We start from the raw sequence: 18,247 nt of genomic DNA on the forward strand, positions 1-18,247 counted from the left end.
GACGTGGTTTCCAGATCTTCTCCCAAATCTCTGCATCAACATCAAACAAGACGTTTACATATGCTTAAGGCTGGCCAGCCTGAAGCTTTCCAATTGTCCACCGAATCAAATATTTAGACTGATAACTCCGTTCAGACATTCTTGTCACATTGGAAACCCTAGCATGAGTAGTTCGTTCATCGAATTAGGAATAAGCTCACTCTCCTGTTCTCTCTACAGAGTCTAATGGTGGATAGATTACGTCAGCGCTTTCGTCACTGTGGAATCAGGTCACTTTAATTCACTTGCGGCATTTGAAATTAGCTCCATCTTTTTGCTATGCACGGATCCGTTCATTGCATATATCATATATTAAGTAATTTTACCCATGTTTGTTACCCATGTTAGTTAAATAGCAGTATACTTCTCCTTCGGGGACAGCGCTTTTTATTTGAAGTGAAAGTGCAATACCGGTATAGTTCGAGGTGACTTGTGCCTAAAATTTTAAGAATCTCTACCGAAAAAAGTGTAAGATTTCATATTATATGAGTTTGTCTCTTTTCTCTTTTTCTATTTTTTTAGAAAGAAATAGTCTCTCTTAATTTCTCGCTTTGTTGCAGAACATCTTTTTATTTCCTACCAAATTTCAGCCCTCTCTTATTTACTAGATCTTATATTTATGAGCTTCTCTCCGAAGTTTGAGTTTTGAAATATTATCAGTGTTAAGTGGGTGTCTTTAAACAAAATTTAAAGTTTTAAGACTATCTCTGAAAACATCTCAGTTAAATGCATTAAATTTTAATTATTTCTAATTCCAGCGTTTGGTATTAATTCAGTTACCTCAAATTCTGTAAACAGCAGATCGTAGCTGCGTCCTTTGTGATCTTTCTCTGTTTGATGAAGCAGTTCCCAGGATTCGTCAGATCTAGTGAGATCGCATTCTAGTGCTGCCAGCATATATAGTAAACTGATTTCCGTGACTTGAGGTTTCCTTTCTTCAGCGACCCACTCCAGCATTATGGCCAATTGACTGTTTCGTAAAACAAAATAGAAATAAACATCTTTTAATGCAGAATTTATGAATCACCCAAAAGTAATGATTATTATTATTTTTTTTTTCTGAATAACGGTTAATGTGACTGTGTAATTTTTGGAAATGGAAACATTTTCAGCCATCGCAGGCATAGTTTTCGCCTGCACCACAAAAAGGAACGCCGTGGGAAGTGGGGCAAGTAGCAGGTGGTTAGTTGCACTAGTGCCGAACAATGTAGAGGTGGGCCCGGATGTTCCATTTTTTCCCCTCCATTTATTTACACACACACAATTTTATGTACATTCTCATGATATATAGACATTAATTTATATACAAGATTATATACAGTTTTATACATATTATCATATATATATATATATATATATATATATATATATATATAATAGTAATCAAGGTTGTGTGTGTGTGTTCTTGTATCGGGGTGGCTCCTAGGCGTTAGTCCATCTCCACCTTTATACTCTGTTATGGTGCAGAAATTCTGCACAAATAACGGGCCTGAAAAAGTGTAAATGTATAAATATTAATATGTGTTGTATTGTTTGTGTCAGGCCACTTTGCTACCAGGGTGCAGCCAACACATGGGTAGCTGCTGCCTGGTGCCCATCCCTAGCACCGGGCCTGGGTCAACTGTCATACTGTACCGGTGTAATTACCACAGAAAATTTCGCACCCGCCAGAGGTAGTGCAATACCAGCGGGTGCCTGCAATCCCGCTCCCAGGTTGTCCATACCTGGGAGCCAAAAAAAAAAAAAAAAAAAAAAAAAAACTAGTGGTTATATATATTTATGGTCTGATGGCCCGGATGTTGAAAAAAGATGCTGTTAGTGTGCATATAATGAAAAGATTGCTTTACAGGTTCAAAAGTTATGACGTATTTTTATATGATACTTCGCCACCTTTGCATGCCTTCGAAGTGAACGATCAGCACCAGCAGTGAGTGTTATAAGCAGGACTGATTAACTGATACGGGATAATGACTGATCACCGGCCAGACTGATGACATAGCTGGCTTTAACCATCATCCTATCAAGACAGTCATTAATGACTTAAATATAGTGTAGTTTATGCTGATCATTATGAAACCGAGAAATTAAATGTCAATTTAGGTGTCGTAGAGGTGAAGTTCAAAAGCTAGATATCCGCAGGCAAAGTGATAGTTGTTATTTTTTGGGATATTTGTCGTGTGATTCTCGTTGATTTTCAATCTGAAGAGTCGAAATAAATTCAGAACAGAATTTGAACACTCTAAAGAAACGCAACATTAATATATACTTAAGTATAACCGAATATGGAGATGCAAGATGCATTACCAGGACAACGCATGTCACACAAAGTCGTCAAACGTGGGAAGCCGTTGTAAAGAATGGGCGAGCTTTTCTCCGTCATCCTACATATAGTTTACTTTGCTCCCTGAAATTCTATCGGATGGATTTGCAAGGTCAAAAAAGTTTGAATTGGACGATTGCGTATTGACAGAAGTTCATTGTTGGCTTCATGAATAAGATGAATTTTTTTTTTTTTTTTTTTTTTGCCTTGACGACATTTCTGACACGTGTGTGCAAATATGTGGAACACAACGAAAACTACAGAATGTAAGCGTATATATTATTATCGATTTATTACCCCAGGAAACCGTGGGCCACCCCGTGACGGCAATGTGCCAGGAGGGTGTGAGATTTACTTACTAAGGTGCGAGGAACCACACGTACAATGTACAAGAGTATTATTATTTTTTTTTACGTGCATAATCGACCTGACATAATTACAGAGATGAACTTACAAGAGCTCGAAATAAAAACAAAGTTTGTAATAAACAGCAAAATAAATGCAGCAGGCAAAAAGATCCAGGTGTAGGTGAACGTCAGAGATTCAATAGCTGGTAACAGTTCTTAACTATTTCCTTTCTGTAGAGCTTGTCCTCAAAGAACTTATCAGGGTGGATGCCTAAATTTATTGTATATGTCACCGGCAAAGTGTAGAATCCAGGCATTGTATATGTTACCGGCAAAGTGTAGAATCCAGGTATTGTATAGAATGCCTAGGCAACGTATGAAATAAACTTTTCTTTATTACAATAAATACTGTATATATGTAATAAAAAAAAGTTTATTTCATACGTTGCCTAGGCATTCTCTACAATGCCTGGATTCCACACTTTGCCGGTGACATATACACTGGATTGGCTTTGCATTAGCCACCAATGCATTACATTGTGATGCTGGTAAAGGCTCAAAGTCGGAAACGGTTGTTATAAGACTGTTGTTCGTACCTTCTGACGATCAGTTTTTGAGTGTTTTCGAGGAAGAATCGGTCGGAATCGAGATATTTCTAACTTCAAACGTGGAATGATTGTGGGGGCAAGATGTGTAGGTTCCTGTATCTGGAAAACAGCTAACTTGGTTGTACTCTGTGTTTTTTTTTTTTTTTTGTTTTTGCTATAGCTCTGGTTAGGTCAGTGGTCTGTGCGAACATAGTAAAATCTGCTCCTTTGTTAAGTGAAAATATACTGGATTTACTGTCTCCTAGATCACGATGAATGCCGCCAGATCAGGATCATTTTATCAGGTTTATATACGATTTCACTGTCTGCTTTTTTTTTTTTTTTTTTTTTTTTTTAAAGATTTTAAGCATCCCTTACACCATCGCGGTTAGGTGAAGCGACATACTCCTCTGACCATTATGCCTAACTCGGCAATCGGCTTCGGACAAACTCGGAGAAGTCACCACAAATTTTAGATGTCTCTTCTTGGCAAAGTACTTGACAGTTCTGTTCAAAATTTACATGAAAAACTAAAAGTTCCCTAGGAATTGGTACATTTGAGGAATATATACTACAAACTCTATAAAATTCATGCTGCACATGATATATATATATATATATATATCATGCTTTATTTCCTGTAAAATTTAATGAATTATGCGATATTCCCTAAAGGATTGTGATTTTTCTAAAATACTTGGATGCTTTTGAGTCTTTTGCACCGATTCCTGATTCCACTGGCATTGCTCAGCATAGCACTGAGAGCCACTTTTGTGGCTTGCCTTATGCGTACTACATTAGGGTGTGTAGGACGCAGCAAACCGCTTACCGGAAACCAGCAGCGACATGCAGCTTCCCACTAGTTATGAACACATAGAAAGCAGTTGACCAGTGCAACTTCTCGGTATGCGATCGGGTACAGTTTTACACGGGTTACCTACTTTCTATGTATTCATAGCCAGTGGGAAGCTTCAGCTGCATGTCCTGCTGGTTCCAAGTAAGTGGTTACTTGCGTTCTACGTGTAATCACTCGCCTAGCACTACTTTCTAGGCAGCTGTAGTAAATATGTTTTCTGGCAGTACGTATACTAGGTATGATAGATATATATACCCCTCTGTCCGAATGAAAAACAGTCACTTTTGTATGTCTTCTGACAGTGAGTCAGATATAGACTACTCCACTGATGCAAAAATAACGGAATTCAAAGAAAATCAAACCAGAGGCCGATGGACATAAAGAGAAATACCAACCAAGTGCCACTTTATCGAAAGGCGAAAAAAAGCCCCCCCCCCCCAAAAAAAAAGGCAGAAAGCGATTGAAGGAGAGAAATCATAAAGAAACCTCAAACTGCGACAACTACATGGAAGAGCAACCAAAAGCCCCAACCCCAGGAAACATTTTCGCTGAACCTAACATCTCGAAACCAGAATCGCACGGAGGATCCAAGCAACCAACAAGGAAAGCTATTCGTTTTGTTGTTATTAGAAGGTTTTACGCCGCATCGGCAGCTAAAGGTCATTATACCCCAATGAATGTACTTCGGAGAAAAAAATATTTAGTATTGGGCATTAAAAAATGTAACTATTCTTCTTAAGGAATACTTATAACGAGGCATTCGCAATATATATATATATATCAATTTACATGACATTTTGCTTTTAATGATATATTTTGCATAAGTTCAGTCAATTTCTGGCACGTAATAACGAAGTTCCGTTCTTGCCGCCATTATAACTACAGCAAAATAAAATAACGGGCGGCTCAAAGTCAACGACTAAGCCTTCTCTTCCATTGCGTTAGTACCGATTGAGCCTCACATTTCCTATCTGCTTTGGTCATGCAGCTGACGAGCTGCACAATTAGTTATGATGAAGGCAAAATCCTTGGTTGTCTGGAATTAAACCTATTGCTTGTACGCGTCAGTAAGTCGCTCTTTATAGAAGAGATAAAGGTAGATTTAATGGAGCATGCGTTTTTAAAGCTGTACCCACACATAGAATTTTCTCTCTTCCCTCGCAAATGTTTTTAAAGCGATACCAACCTAGTCACCCGTTCACAGAAGCGCTGTATGACTAGCCACAAGCTGTAATTTGATGTTTGCGCCGCGTTACGAAGTTTGCCCAATAAGCGATATCACCAAAATGGAGAAAGGTCGCCCTTTTTTTGCATGGATTCTTTAGACAAATGCGATCGTTGGTACGAATGCCGGATTGCTTTCTTAATATTTCTGGACTGTAGTAAAATTCATGGCTGAACTCCAGTTAACGGTACGCTCTTCTAATTGGCTGTGAGAACGGGGGAAAGCAGTGATTGACAGATTGTGACTCCGCCCGCTCAATGCATTCCCTCTTCGTTTCAGGCGGACGTCACTGGAGCGGTAAATACGAAATTTGTTGCGTTTGGTTTCGTTTGCATGCTGGTTTCTGGTGTGTGGTGTTCAATTGTTGCTGCTTGTTAAGAGTTAATATTCCATTGCTGCTTGGCATGTGGTTGCTTATTTAGTCCTGAGTTCCTGTGTCGTTATTCTGTTCCATCGTGCTGGTAAACTGTTTGGTTGTTTTTTTGTGCCGTGTGTTGCCGTCACATTTTCTTATTTTGTTTATTTCTTTCTGTGTTTTTTATACAAGCCTACAGGCGGGAAACAGGTATCGTGTGTGTGATCAGACACTCAGTCTAAAACACTGATGGATCCAATATCTTTCTATTACAGAAGATTTAGGCCTGCCTCCCTAAAATCCACTCATGCACACCTTCTCGATGGTAAGCCCTGTTACGTCACTTTGGTGGCAACGAACGTGTAGAGTGGTTCTCTTCAAGACGCCTGGTCAGCGTGAAGAAGAAAAGACCAAACCCTCCAGCATATGACAGCACGATGAAACAAATGGCGCTCAGTCCCCCAGCAGCTTTCACTCCTCCCTCTTACGGCAGCGAGAGGATCAGAGTGGAAGCAGAGGGTGCTAAGAATCTCTGGGTACGACCAGGCTGCCATGCACGGAAACTGAACTTGGCCTGTTACAACGTAAGATCACTCATCGGTGAAGACAGGATATTAGAACTGGAAAAGAAATTAGAAAATGTGAATTGGAATATCGTTGGTTTGGCTGAAAGAAGAAGAAGAAATGAATCACTTATAAATTTATCAAGTGGAAATCTGCTGTACACCAATGGAAACAGTGAAAGGAGTGAAGGTGGAGTTGGGTTTCTGGTCCATAAAGATTTAAAAACAACATTTTGGAATTCAAAAGTACATCACCGAGGGTGTCAAGATTAATACTCAAGATTTCTAAAAGGTACAAGCTAAAGGTTATAATGATTTATGCACCAACATCGTGCGATGATGATGATGATGAAGAGGTTGAAGAAATGTACACCGAAATTGAGTCTTCTAGATGAGCAGAAAACCCACTACACTATTATTATTGGGGACTTCAATGCTAAGATTGGAAAAGACAAAACAGCACAGAAAGGGAAACTATAGGAAATTTTGGAATTGGTGAAAGAAATGAAAGAGGCGAAAGACTTGTGGAATTTGAAGAATCTCAAGGATTGTCAGTAATGAACACTTTTTTCAAGAAAAGGGTGAACAGAAAATGGACATGGAAGAGTCCAAATGGATTAACTACTAATGAAATCGACTTCATCCTCACTAACAGAAGGTATATTGTGAATGATGCTACCGTCCTGAATAAGATAAATGTTGGAAGTGATCACAGAATGGTGAGATGTACACTTGATATAGATGTAGGAAAGGACAGGAAAAAATGATTCGAGTAAATAATACAAAGGTCTTTGAGATAACAGAAGAGGAGAAAAAGCAGTATCTGTTGTAACTTAAGAACAAGTTGGAGCTTCTGCAGACTGCTCAGGACCAAGATATCAACGAGGAATATTACAACTTTCTGAAAGTGAGAAAGCCCAAGAAACCTATAGGTAAAAAGAAATCCAAAGAAGAAAAATTGGTCAAGAAATACTTGTCATGATGAACCGAAGACGAAAAATGAAAAGCAAGACAAACACTGACAAGGAGAAAATTGATTATACTGAGTTATGCAAAGCCATTAGAAAGAGTCTCAGAGAGGACATAAGAAGATATAACACAAGAAAAGTAGAACAAGCATTAAGGGAAAACAAAGGATTTAAATCAGCAGCCATGAGCAGTAACACAGAAAGACAAATGATACTGAAACTGAAGAATAGCGATGGTGTACTTATAAACAGCAGAGAAAGCATAACTCAAATAGCAGAAGACTACTATAGATTGTTAGTTAGTTAGTTATCTGGTTTTAGGAGCATTAGCAACTAAAGACATATTGCTCCGGGAATATGCGATGGTCATTTCCTTGACCTTTTCGCATCCTCCGTATTTGGTGGTGACAGGCTCGAAACTCGGTCTAATCAAGAAGCGTGTGCTACGCAATGCTGCTCCTTCCCACCTGGCTACGGAAGCGCGACTACTATAGAGAATTATACAAGGAGCGAGGGAATGATACCAGCAGTGGGGAAGCTGGATTGCAAATTAGCAACACATACGACATACCCGATATTCTTTCTGATGAGGTAGAACATGCATTGAAAAAATGAAGATTCAGAAAGCCCCGGTGGAAGATGAAGTTACTGTAGAGTTGTTAAAATTGGGAGGAAGAGATATAACACAAAAAATGGCAAGGCTCTTCACAAAGTGCATTAGAAAAGGTGTGATGCCTAAGCAGTGGAATAATGCAATCATAGTTTTGCTGCATAAGAAAGGAGATAAATTGGAAATTATAGACCAATTAGCTTGTTATCCCCCATCTACAAGTTGTTCACAAGGGTCATTACTAACAGATTAGAAAGAATACTTGATGAGAATCATCCGAAAGAGCAAGCTGGCTTTAGGACATGATTCTCAACTATGGATCACCTTCACGTAATATCACAGATAATGGAGAAAGCAAATGAATATAAAACACCATTATGCCTGGCATTTGTGGATTATGAAAAGGCATTTGACTCCATACAGCATAAGGCAATGTTTCGGGCACTGGAAAGACAAGGCATAGATACCCCACATATTATGATTTTGAAGAAAATATATGAGAATGCTACCTCCTTTATTAGACCAGACAAAGACAGTAGGAAATTTAAAATCGAGAAAGGAGTTCGACAAGGAGACACAATATCTCCGAAGCTGTTTACTGCTGCCCTTGAGGAAGCTTTCAGAAGATTAGACTGGTCGCAGAAAGGGGTCAATGTGAACGAAGAGTACCTAAACCATTTACGATTTGCAGATGACATTGTGGGCATAAGCCACGATCCCAAAGAATTAGAGGAAAATCTTAATCAGTTATGCACAGTTAGTAAGGATTTTGGACTAAAGATGAATATGGCTAAAACCAAAGTAATGATGAACAAGAATGCCAAAGAAAGGGATATAATGATTGAAGGAACAGTAATTGAAAAGGTGGAGTCATATACTTATCTGGGACAAGTTATTAGCTGTAATAATGATAAATGTCTGGAAGTGAAGAGAAGAATAAATTTTGGATGGATAGCATTCAGGAAATATAGTCACATACTGAAGAGCAATATCCCAGTTTGTCTGAAACGTAAAATAATGAACCAATGAATACTCCCCACCATGACTTATGGAAGTGAAACTTGGGCACTCACCAAAAGAATGGAAGAGAAGCTGAGAACGACACAGCGAAGAATGGAACGAATTATATTGGGAATCAGACTGTTAGATAAGAAGAGAAACACATGAATTATGCAGCAAACTCAAGTAAAGGACATTCTTATCAAAACTAAAGAACTAAAATGGTCTTTGGCAGGACACATAGCTCGAAGACATGATGACAGATGGACTAAGAAAATAACAGAATGGTACCCAAGAGGAGCTAAAAGAAAACCTGGAAGACAAAGGCGGAGATGGATAGATGAAATTCATGAGTTTGTGGGTAGTAAATGGATGGCCAGTGCTCAAAACAGAAGGAACTGGAAAGTTGCTGGAGAGGCCTTCATCCTGCAGTGGATTGAAAATGGCTGATGATGATGACAGGCCAGGACTGATGAGGTAAGTTTTGTTTGTATTTCTGTGTTGTTTTCACATATCATTAACCTAGTAGTTGAATGTTGTGTCGGTTGCGTTCTTTAAAAAAAAAAAAAAATCTGTATTGTCGTTTTGTGCTTATGCAAAGAGCAATTTCATTGTCAATTGCACGTGTTCATTGACTTTCGTTTCTGTTTAGTGAAAAAAGATTATGTTTTTATGCGACTTCGGAATGGATTCAAGCAAAAACCGGTCGTTGGACGAAAAAAAAATTATAACAGGAGTCATGTTTTTCATCGACTTTCATTTGTGTTTAGAAAAAGGGTTACCTTTTTACGCGACTTCGGGAGGTATTCAGCAAAAACTGGTCGTTTGCTGCATGTCATATTACTTTTTGTTTTTTGTTTAGAAAAAAAAAATTACCATTTTTGTGAATTTTCTTAATTTTAACTCTGACGTGTTATTACGTTGCGTGACATTTTGTTTTCTCGGAATGAATTGCATTTATTTTAGTTGTTACTGCGAAAAAATTGGCGTTGTTTTTCAGCTCCGACATACTATTATGGCGCGTAACATCCGCCACGTGCAGTCGTCGAGAAGAGGAGGGGGAACGCAGTGAGTGGACGGAGTTACGAACAGAACGTCACTGCTTTCCCCCTCTTCTTCTCGGCGTCATTTCGTAAGGGGTACCGTTATCTGGAGTATTATCATGCATTAATAATGCATAATAAGAATCTTAGGAATCTGCAGATGATTAAAATTTTGTCCGTTATTAACAAACATATACACTATCCTCCAACATGCATTGGTACACAGAACTCCTGGGAAGTAATGATTGATTCCATATGAAAAATAGATAGCAGTACCATTGTGACAGTTGTTTGAAGGGGGAAGGCATGTTGTGTCAGCATGGCAACGATTCGTGGCCAATGATCAGTATGATAATGACTGATGAGATTAAATGGTGAACCTGCATTTTCCAGCGTAGAGGGGGAGACCTGAATGTAATTGGATACCTGGGGTTGTTTCGTAGCACTTGAGGGCCAGATGTCCTAGTTCAAGCAGATAACCAGTTACAGATTTACGGGAGTAGTGGAGCAAACTTCTACATACCAAAAACTTGCAGAAAGTTTCCCCATGGGCTGTTCATATTGTATTAAAGGCCATTTACGCAATATTAATTTTTTTCTAACAAGTGTTTTTCTTTTAGTATTCTGATACGTGTAGGAGGATAATGCATACGTATTTGGAATACATGTAACGTACTATCATGTGCGAAGTGCGGAGTAATGTCATTAATGATCCATGCAACGGGTAGCTGTAACGAACATAACGCACAAACCGTGAAATAGTGTCATTACACAGGCATCAGTAGAAATAGAGCCAAGACCACGCCCGTTGCCTTCTGCTCATTCTTAATGATTGTTATGATATACTTGTAAGAAGTATAATGATAGAATATTTTTATTTTTTTTAATGGAAAAACGTTTTTTTTTTCTTTAATGTCTTTTAATTAGGATGGAGAGAATGGATTTTTTCGTTCCCATAATATGCAAATAGCCCCTCAATATCCACTTCTATAGACGTGGTAGTAAACGATATGAAACAAATCAGAACCGAAAGAGTCAATATTTTCGGGACGGAGCGGCACTGAAACTGGACGGAAAAGCAAAATAAGTCAGAAATCGAACGAAAACCGAAACCGTTATTTATTTCATTCCTCTTTTTTTTTAGGATCGTATTACTTGTACGATCAAGAGGAGATTTTCCTAACTACATTACAGAATTTTGGATTTCTTAACATTTAGTGTGACAATACATAGCTTTGTGTTTCGCAGTTCATTTAAAGGAATGGAAAAAAGGAAAAGGGAAAATTTGGAAATAAATTCAATTAAACTATCCTTCCATACCTCATCAACTGGCTACCATTGAATTGTACACCACCAACCCAAGTTAGTGTAGAGTGGGCTTTTCTAACGATAAAATTTCTCTCTCCGGTTACACTGATAACCTGAACGTAATTTACTTGAGAATATTCTATTATTTAGATCAGAGGAACAAAGGGGGAATGACTGCTTCGATAATACTGTAATTATTTCCTTTGTACAGACGTTGCATTTTCTACACTTCATGGCTACCTTTATTAGGACCATGAGCTAATAACCTGTTGGCCCGAATCGCTGCTCCGACACAACATGGAATGAAGTCAAAAAGATGTTGATAAGTGACACGAGGAGTATTCGACCATTCATGCAACAAAACTGTCCCCAGTTCCTGAGTGACGGAGGTAGAAGATTGTGTCGAGGAAGATTTTCATAGTTTCAGTTTCCACATCTATATGTGCTCAATGGGATATAGATCCAAGGATTAAACTGGCCGGGATACATGTTAGAAGTACTCCTCGTGTTACCCAAAACTCTCTTTTACATTTTTGACGAGGTGGATGATTGCATTGTCATCTTGAAATCACCCCTGATCGTCTTAGGGGTAATTTCAAGGGGTAAACACATAAATATTTCTGGGTGTAAGTGATCCTCAAAGATGTTCAGATATGTTCGAGCATTCACGATTTTCTTTTTATTTTTATCATGTTCATATATTACTAAGACTAACTGCTGAAACGATTAACCTACAACTAAAAGTGAAGATATAAATGTATTTTTTACCACTAATGGCTGTGGTAAAAAATACATTTCTACCCATCTACTGTTGGTGGTGGTGTTTGAAGTCATACCCTTATTCCACCTTAATTAAATAACAAAATAAATAGATAAATAAAAATAAACAAATTCTAAAAATAAGCAATTCAAGAGACAAATGTAATCTTACAGAATGTCATAAGTAGATTTAAGTAGGTCATTCTCTTTTGCAAATTTCTGAAGTTTTTTCTCCTCTTCACCAACAAGGACGCCATCATAAGTATCGTTAATCTGGAAGAGAGTTGTGTATTCTTAAACTACACATACCTAGAGCATTTCCGCTGTAATAAGTAGTACAAAAGGAGGATCTTAAGAAAAATCTATAACTACACAAATAGCAGGAACACAGATAACAGCAAAAACAGTAAGGTTAAAATGTAAAAAAAAAAATATTTAAAATTTTGATTTATATGTGACCTACTTACATTCTTAAAGATTGCATTGTAATGAGCTTCTTTGAGTCTTATAAAGAACTGCTGCACATTCCTTTCGTGATCGACACTTGCAGCACGCTTCTGCATCTATTAAAAATATGCACAAGGTAGTTATGTTATATTGGGTTATGCATTGGCTAAAATGTATGCTAAGAAACCCTGAAGACATATTATGCTACTGCTACTGCTACTACTACTACTACTCCAAACCAAATTTGGAAATATTCAACTGTATTATCAAAAGTATTCGAAGCTAATGAATAAGCACATTTTATTGGTACGCATATCACTGGTGGTACACCTAATTGTGCCAGATTGTATGCAACTCCATAAGAAAAATATTGAAAATTAATACAAATACATAAAAACACTGCCTTAAGTATCATCAATTTAATTTGCTAACTTTTTAATCCTAAAGAAATACCAGTCAGATCGACAGCGTTGTTTTGTTAAAAATAATTCGTTTGAATATCTGTCAAGACAGGGCGCGTGTAACAGTGCACCCTTAGTCGAAGTCGAAAGAATTACTGAGAATAGCCGTAGGTTTGTTGTTAACATAACATCAAAGGGGGGGGACTTAAATGTCAGCCGTTTATACATACCTAGTACAGTATATTAATAACCGGGAAAAAAAATTAATTAGAATGATACAAAAGTGGTGTACGCTAAAAATATGCAAAATTTATTATTATTGTTTTAATTATTAATTAGCATTTTTCACTGAAAGCTTTGAATTGCATATTGCTGAATTGAGTTCACATCACTAGTGTTCCGCAGAACACACTTTGGAAAACGCTGACCTAATGTTTTACACCAGATCAAATGAGCTCGTCACAAAGTTCGATGTGTGTGATTGCTTGAGGGAGAATAATGTGACATTAGCATTAGTTGAGGCGTATGGTGCAAGAAAGGAAGCTTATAGAGGTTCAGCCAAAAAAAGTGACCGGATAGGTGAAATTCCATTTCACCCATCCGGTCACTCCAAATGTTTCTCTATTTTAGCCTTAAATTTATTTAAGCTATCAATTTCAACAACAGATGGAAGTCTGTTCCAGAAATCAACTACCCGCTGGCTAAAGGCAAACTTCCGCACATCTATTCTACAACTGTCTTTCCTCAATTTGAATCTATGCTCCCTCGGGTTCTTAATCTCAGCAAGTGGAAGTATCCCATCAGCATTGAGCCTGCTCGAACCATTCAAGGCCTTGTACACCTCAGTCTGATCACCTCGCAGAGTGATCTGATTGAGGGGTACTTGAGTGAACCTAGTCTCCAGATTCCTCAACTGACAGAATTCAAGCCTCTCCTTGTAAGAGAACCCCCTTTGTTCCTCTCATCAAACTTGTTCCTCTTCTCTGTACTCGTTCTAGCAACTCTACATCCTTCCTAAAATGAGGCCTCCAGACCTGTACGCAGTACTCAAGGTGTGGCCTGACCATTGCCTTATACAAAGCTATAATCACCTTCTTGTTTCTGATAGCAAAATACCTAAATATCATTGACAAAACTCCATGACCTGCTCTGGAAGCCATCTGCACTGCTCAGAGAACTTCATATCCGACTGCACAATAACTCTTTGGGGATGATCCTTGTTGGCTATCGCCAATAGTGGGAACTTACTTCTAATCAATTTTTTTTTTTTATTATTATTCAAATTCAAAGATAGGATCAGTCCACAAGCAATCTGATTACGTACTTCAATCAGAAGTTTCCAGTTTCTGAGTTTTTTTCCTTCTTGTTTCCCAGCCAAGGTAGTATCAGCATAGTGTTTTCGGGCTGTGTGTTGTTCTCTTTGAGTAAAAAGACTCCATGGACATGGTAATCAAAAGTAAAATACAGATTTAATTTTCCATTTAAAAAAAGTAGTATCATATAACATTGAACAGACATATATACAATTTACTTACAATTCGTTCTATACCTTCTACCCGAGTACATTCCTGTCCTGGAATAAAATTATCGCCACAGATGGTTCATCCTTCATCTAGTTTTCTTACACATTTGATTAATATTTATATTACCTTTACATTTATACATCTGGCCCTTTAGATCTACTATGCAGACTTATTGATCTAGAAACACAAACCTCTCAAATCAAATTCACTACACCTCTGAATACTATCAGTTTCACTAGTGCCTGCATATATGGCCCTAATAGTCTTACAATTTTTAGATTATGATTTAAGTGACCCAATCTCTCTCAATCACTCATATTTGTTGATTGGTACTTTAGAATCTATACATTATTCTTGTTCTTAAACTCCTCTAATAATGATACACAGTACTATTCCTTAACTTAACCAATGCGTTCAGTTCAAAGGGCTTACACATTCCACTATCTCACTCTCTACCATTAATTTTTACAAGATTCCAGATTTCACATTCAGAAACGGAAAAGTTCATCAGTCTTTCCCCCTATTTTTTTTTAATAAATAAAAATGAACGGACTTACTTTCGATGTCTTTGCGATACCTCATTCGTTCCTTCGTCAAGGTCCTCCCTTATAGGCTCCTTTGACTAACGATCTTTCTAGTTGTTGCGGCGTGGTACGGGTTTGGCTTCTCTTGCTCAGAATTTCTCGGGCTCCCTTGCTTCATTCTAATGCTTATGCCTTCCTTTTCTCTCTGTTTGTCTTCACTTTGCTGCATTTTTTTGACTATATCTTTTTCCCAAGATTAACCCCACTTAGCTGCATCCCTATCCGGACCGCATTTTCCTTGTGACCACCACAATCTAACAAGACGACACTCTCTCTCTCTCTCTCTCTCTCTCTCTCTCTCTCTCTCTCTCTCTCTCTCTCTCTCTCTCCCCCTTTATTTTTTCGCGCCTTTTTCTTTGTTCCTCTCTCAACTTTTCTCTCTTGCCAATCACTTGCCCCCAATTCTAAGCAACTTCCTCCTTATTCGGTCGCTGGCCCTTGTACCCCTTCTTTGGATTCATTCCGATTGGACAGTCCATCTTCCGTAGTTCAGGACAGTATAATCTCAAGTTCTAGAAAGCTCTTGCAGTAACCCCCTCTCTACTTATTGCCATTAGTTATGCCTGTTGCATTGACCATCTTTGGAATTCATGCAGTTGCACTTAAACAGTGCCTTCCCCCTTCCCTCTCACTACCGAAACTTGTATTCCTGGCTGCCTCCTTAACAATCATGACCTTTCATTTATTCTGAAAATCTTCCTCATCACAGACTTTGTTTTTCCGTACTACTTTTACTAAGTTCTTTCTCTTCTAAACCTACCTACTCCATATAAGCTGTCTAGCTCCCATGTAGTTTGTCATCCATTGTTGCCTCCACTTAGAGCAACACTTCTCGTTAATCTACTTTGTCGCGATTGTTCTTTTTTTTTTTTTTTTTTTTTTTTTTTTTTAAGAATAGACTTATTTACAATTTCATTTCCATGTAATATATGAACTTAATTTCTCATTGCATACTAAAACCCTGTAATATACAAATATTATTTTTGTATATATTCTTTCTGACCCTATTAAAATTTGTATTTATGCTTATTAATTCTTACCCTCTATTAAATTTTCTTTAGCCTTCGTATATATACATACACAATATACTTATTTACATGTAAGATTTCCATCTTACAATCCCCAGGTCTTTTTTTATTCTCCACCTCCCTGAGTGCTGTACCCCACAGTTGGTACGTTTCTCTTGGGTTACTGCTACCCATATGCAGTACTTTGCCTTTTTCAATATTAAACTTCAGTTGCCACTTCTCAGCCCATCTACCTAACTTTTCTAGATACTGTTGCAGTAGCGTACTATCATTGACAACCCTGACAATCTTTGTATTATCTGCAAACTTGGACATAAAGCCTGATATACCTTCATCGATATCATAAATAAATACACAAAACAACAATGGGCCTAGCATAGAACCCTGGGGGACTCCACTAATAACATTAGTCCACGTAGAGCAGTGTCCATTTATTACCACTCTCTGCTGTCTCCCACCCAACCATCCCTTTATCCATTGCAGCAACTTGCCCTTAATGCCATATCGCTCCAATTTGTACAGCAGTCTTCCATGTGCAACATTATCAAAAGCTTTCCTGAAATCCAAGTATATGATATCAAAATTATTTTTTGCATCCAGTTCCTTTGTGACCACATCATAGTATTCAATCAGATTGGTCAGACAAGACTTCCCCTTAACAAACCCATGCTGTGTCTGAACTATTACTGCAGTCTTTCTAGGTGATCCTGCGTCACTTCTTTAACGAGTGACTACATTATTTTCCCCGGAACAGAAGTTAAACTAACAGGTCTATAATTATTTGTGTCACCCTTTGAACCCCTTTGCACATCTCCAGTCCATGAATCTAATTATGCTCTCATAATTATGGCTGAGGGTTTGCTTAATTCTCTCGCTGCCTCCTTCAATATAACTGGATATATTCCATTTGTCCCAGTGCCTTTTTTTATGTTTAACTTCAACAATTTCTCTTCCACTTTGCTCTCCGTTATTACAAAATCATTTAGCTCCCTGTTAAAGTTGAGTAAACGTCTGTCCTCCCCTTCCTTACAGAATTCCTCATGTGTGAATGTAGATGCAAAATACTCATTCAATTTGTCAGCCATCTAAGCAGGGTCATCAACATCACATGGACCAATCTGATTCATCCCCTTCCTTCTAGAGTTTACATAAATAAAGAAGTCTGTGTTGTTTTTATTTGCATCCTTTGTCAAGGATTTCTCATAATCAGCCTTCGCTTGCATTAATGGACTAACTCAGAGGTTCCCAAAGTGTGGGGCGCTCTTCCCTCGAAGAACACTTCGTTTGTTTGGAGAGCGTTGTTCTTTTCATGAAGCACTTCTTCAACGCAATATGGACAAACCGTATCGCTAATCCGTGTGCATAGCGTTTTTTTTTTTATTTATTTCTGTTATTCGTATTTTATTTCTTTGAGATTAAATGTATTTAAGTATATATTAATTTATAAAAGTACATATATTCATAGCCAACTTTTATGTCAAATCTGTTTACTTGTTCTGGACTTGTTGGAGGGCGTGAAATTTATGAAAAATTTTTAAGGGAGCTCAAGGAATAAAATTTTTGAACCTCTTGACTAGCTTGTTCTGGGCACAGATCTGATTCCTATAGACAGGGCTGTAGTGCAGGATATACGCGGGTATATGTCGTATACCCACTGGAATTCTATTAAGAAGCCAAACATGCACAGATGCCTTAGCCGAGTGGCCCGGGGTTCAAACCCGTGACTGCTAAATACGATTAACATTTGTATTGATTGACCTGGCGGTCGTCCCGGAGTATAAACAAGAACATTATACTCTCTGCTTTTCGTAACATTCATAGAGTATACATTCTGCTGATTTTACCACTACAGTACTAAATTTTTCGAAAAACAATCGAGGTCTCAGCGATGGATGCCACTATCAGTTGTCAAAAAACTGTTCTGCTGGAGAAATATTTTTGTCGAAGCATGTCCTAAGTTGGTAAAACGTGGTCGGCGGACTGCGGTAGGGATGGATTAGTCGTACCTTATGTGTGCGCTGTTTTTTTTTGTTAAATGAATAAATCTACATTACATCTCTTTGAGTAAGCTTAGCATCATTAGATGCCTCATGATATCACCTGTCTGAAGAGCATAGCCAGTGTCGTAGTACCTAATAGGCACAGTAGCACGTGCAGAGGCCCCCAGCCCTGAATTATGTAAACAACAATAGTGAAAAACAAAACGAATAAATATATCAAAATATCGAGTGTTTCTTGCTCTAAGGAGCTGAAATACAGTGATTAATACCATTGGCTAGGGCTTC

At 38.0% G+C, this 18,247-nt stretch overlaps 1 protein-coding gene across 1 annotated transcript in view; it reads right to left on the reverse strand.

Annotated features, from left to right (window-relative positions):
* Nucleotides 1-18,247, reverse strand: part of LOC150085892 (protein unc-13 homolog 4B-like) — a 145,968-nt gene that overhangs the window by 117,176 nt on the left and 10,545 nt on the right. The window contains exons 2-4 of the mRNA XM_090374285.1: nt 12,447-12,542; nt 12,152-12,252; nt 820-1,009 (exon numbers count right to left, since the gene is read on the reverse strand). Of these exons, the coding sequence (XP_090230411.1) occupies nt 820-1,009; nt 12,152-12,252; nt 12,447-12,542 (387 nt within the window). The remainder of the gene's footprint in view (nt 1-819; nt 1,010-12,151; nt 12,253-12,446; nt 12,543-18,247) is intronic.

Source organism: Mastigoproctus giganteus, chromosome 5, assembly GCF_048544385.1.
Source record: "Mastigoproctus giganteus isolate SK-2022 chromosome 5, ASM4854438v1, whole genome shotgun sequence".
In the NCBI taxonomy this organism is placed as follows: domain Eukaryota; kingdom Metazoa; phylum Arthropoda; class Arachnida; order Uropygi; family Thelyphonidae; genus Mastigoproctus; species Mastigoproctus giganteus.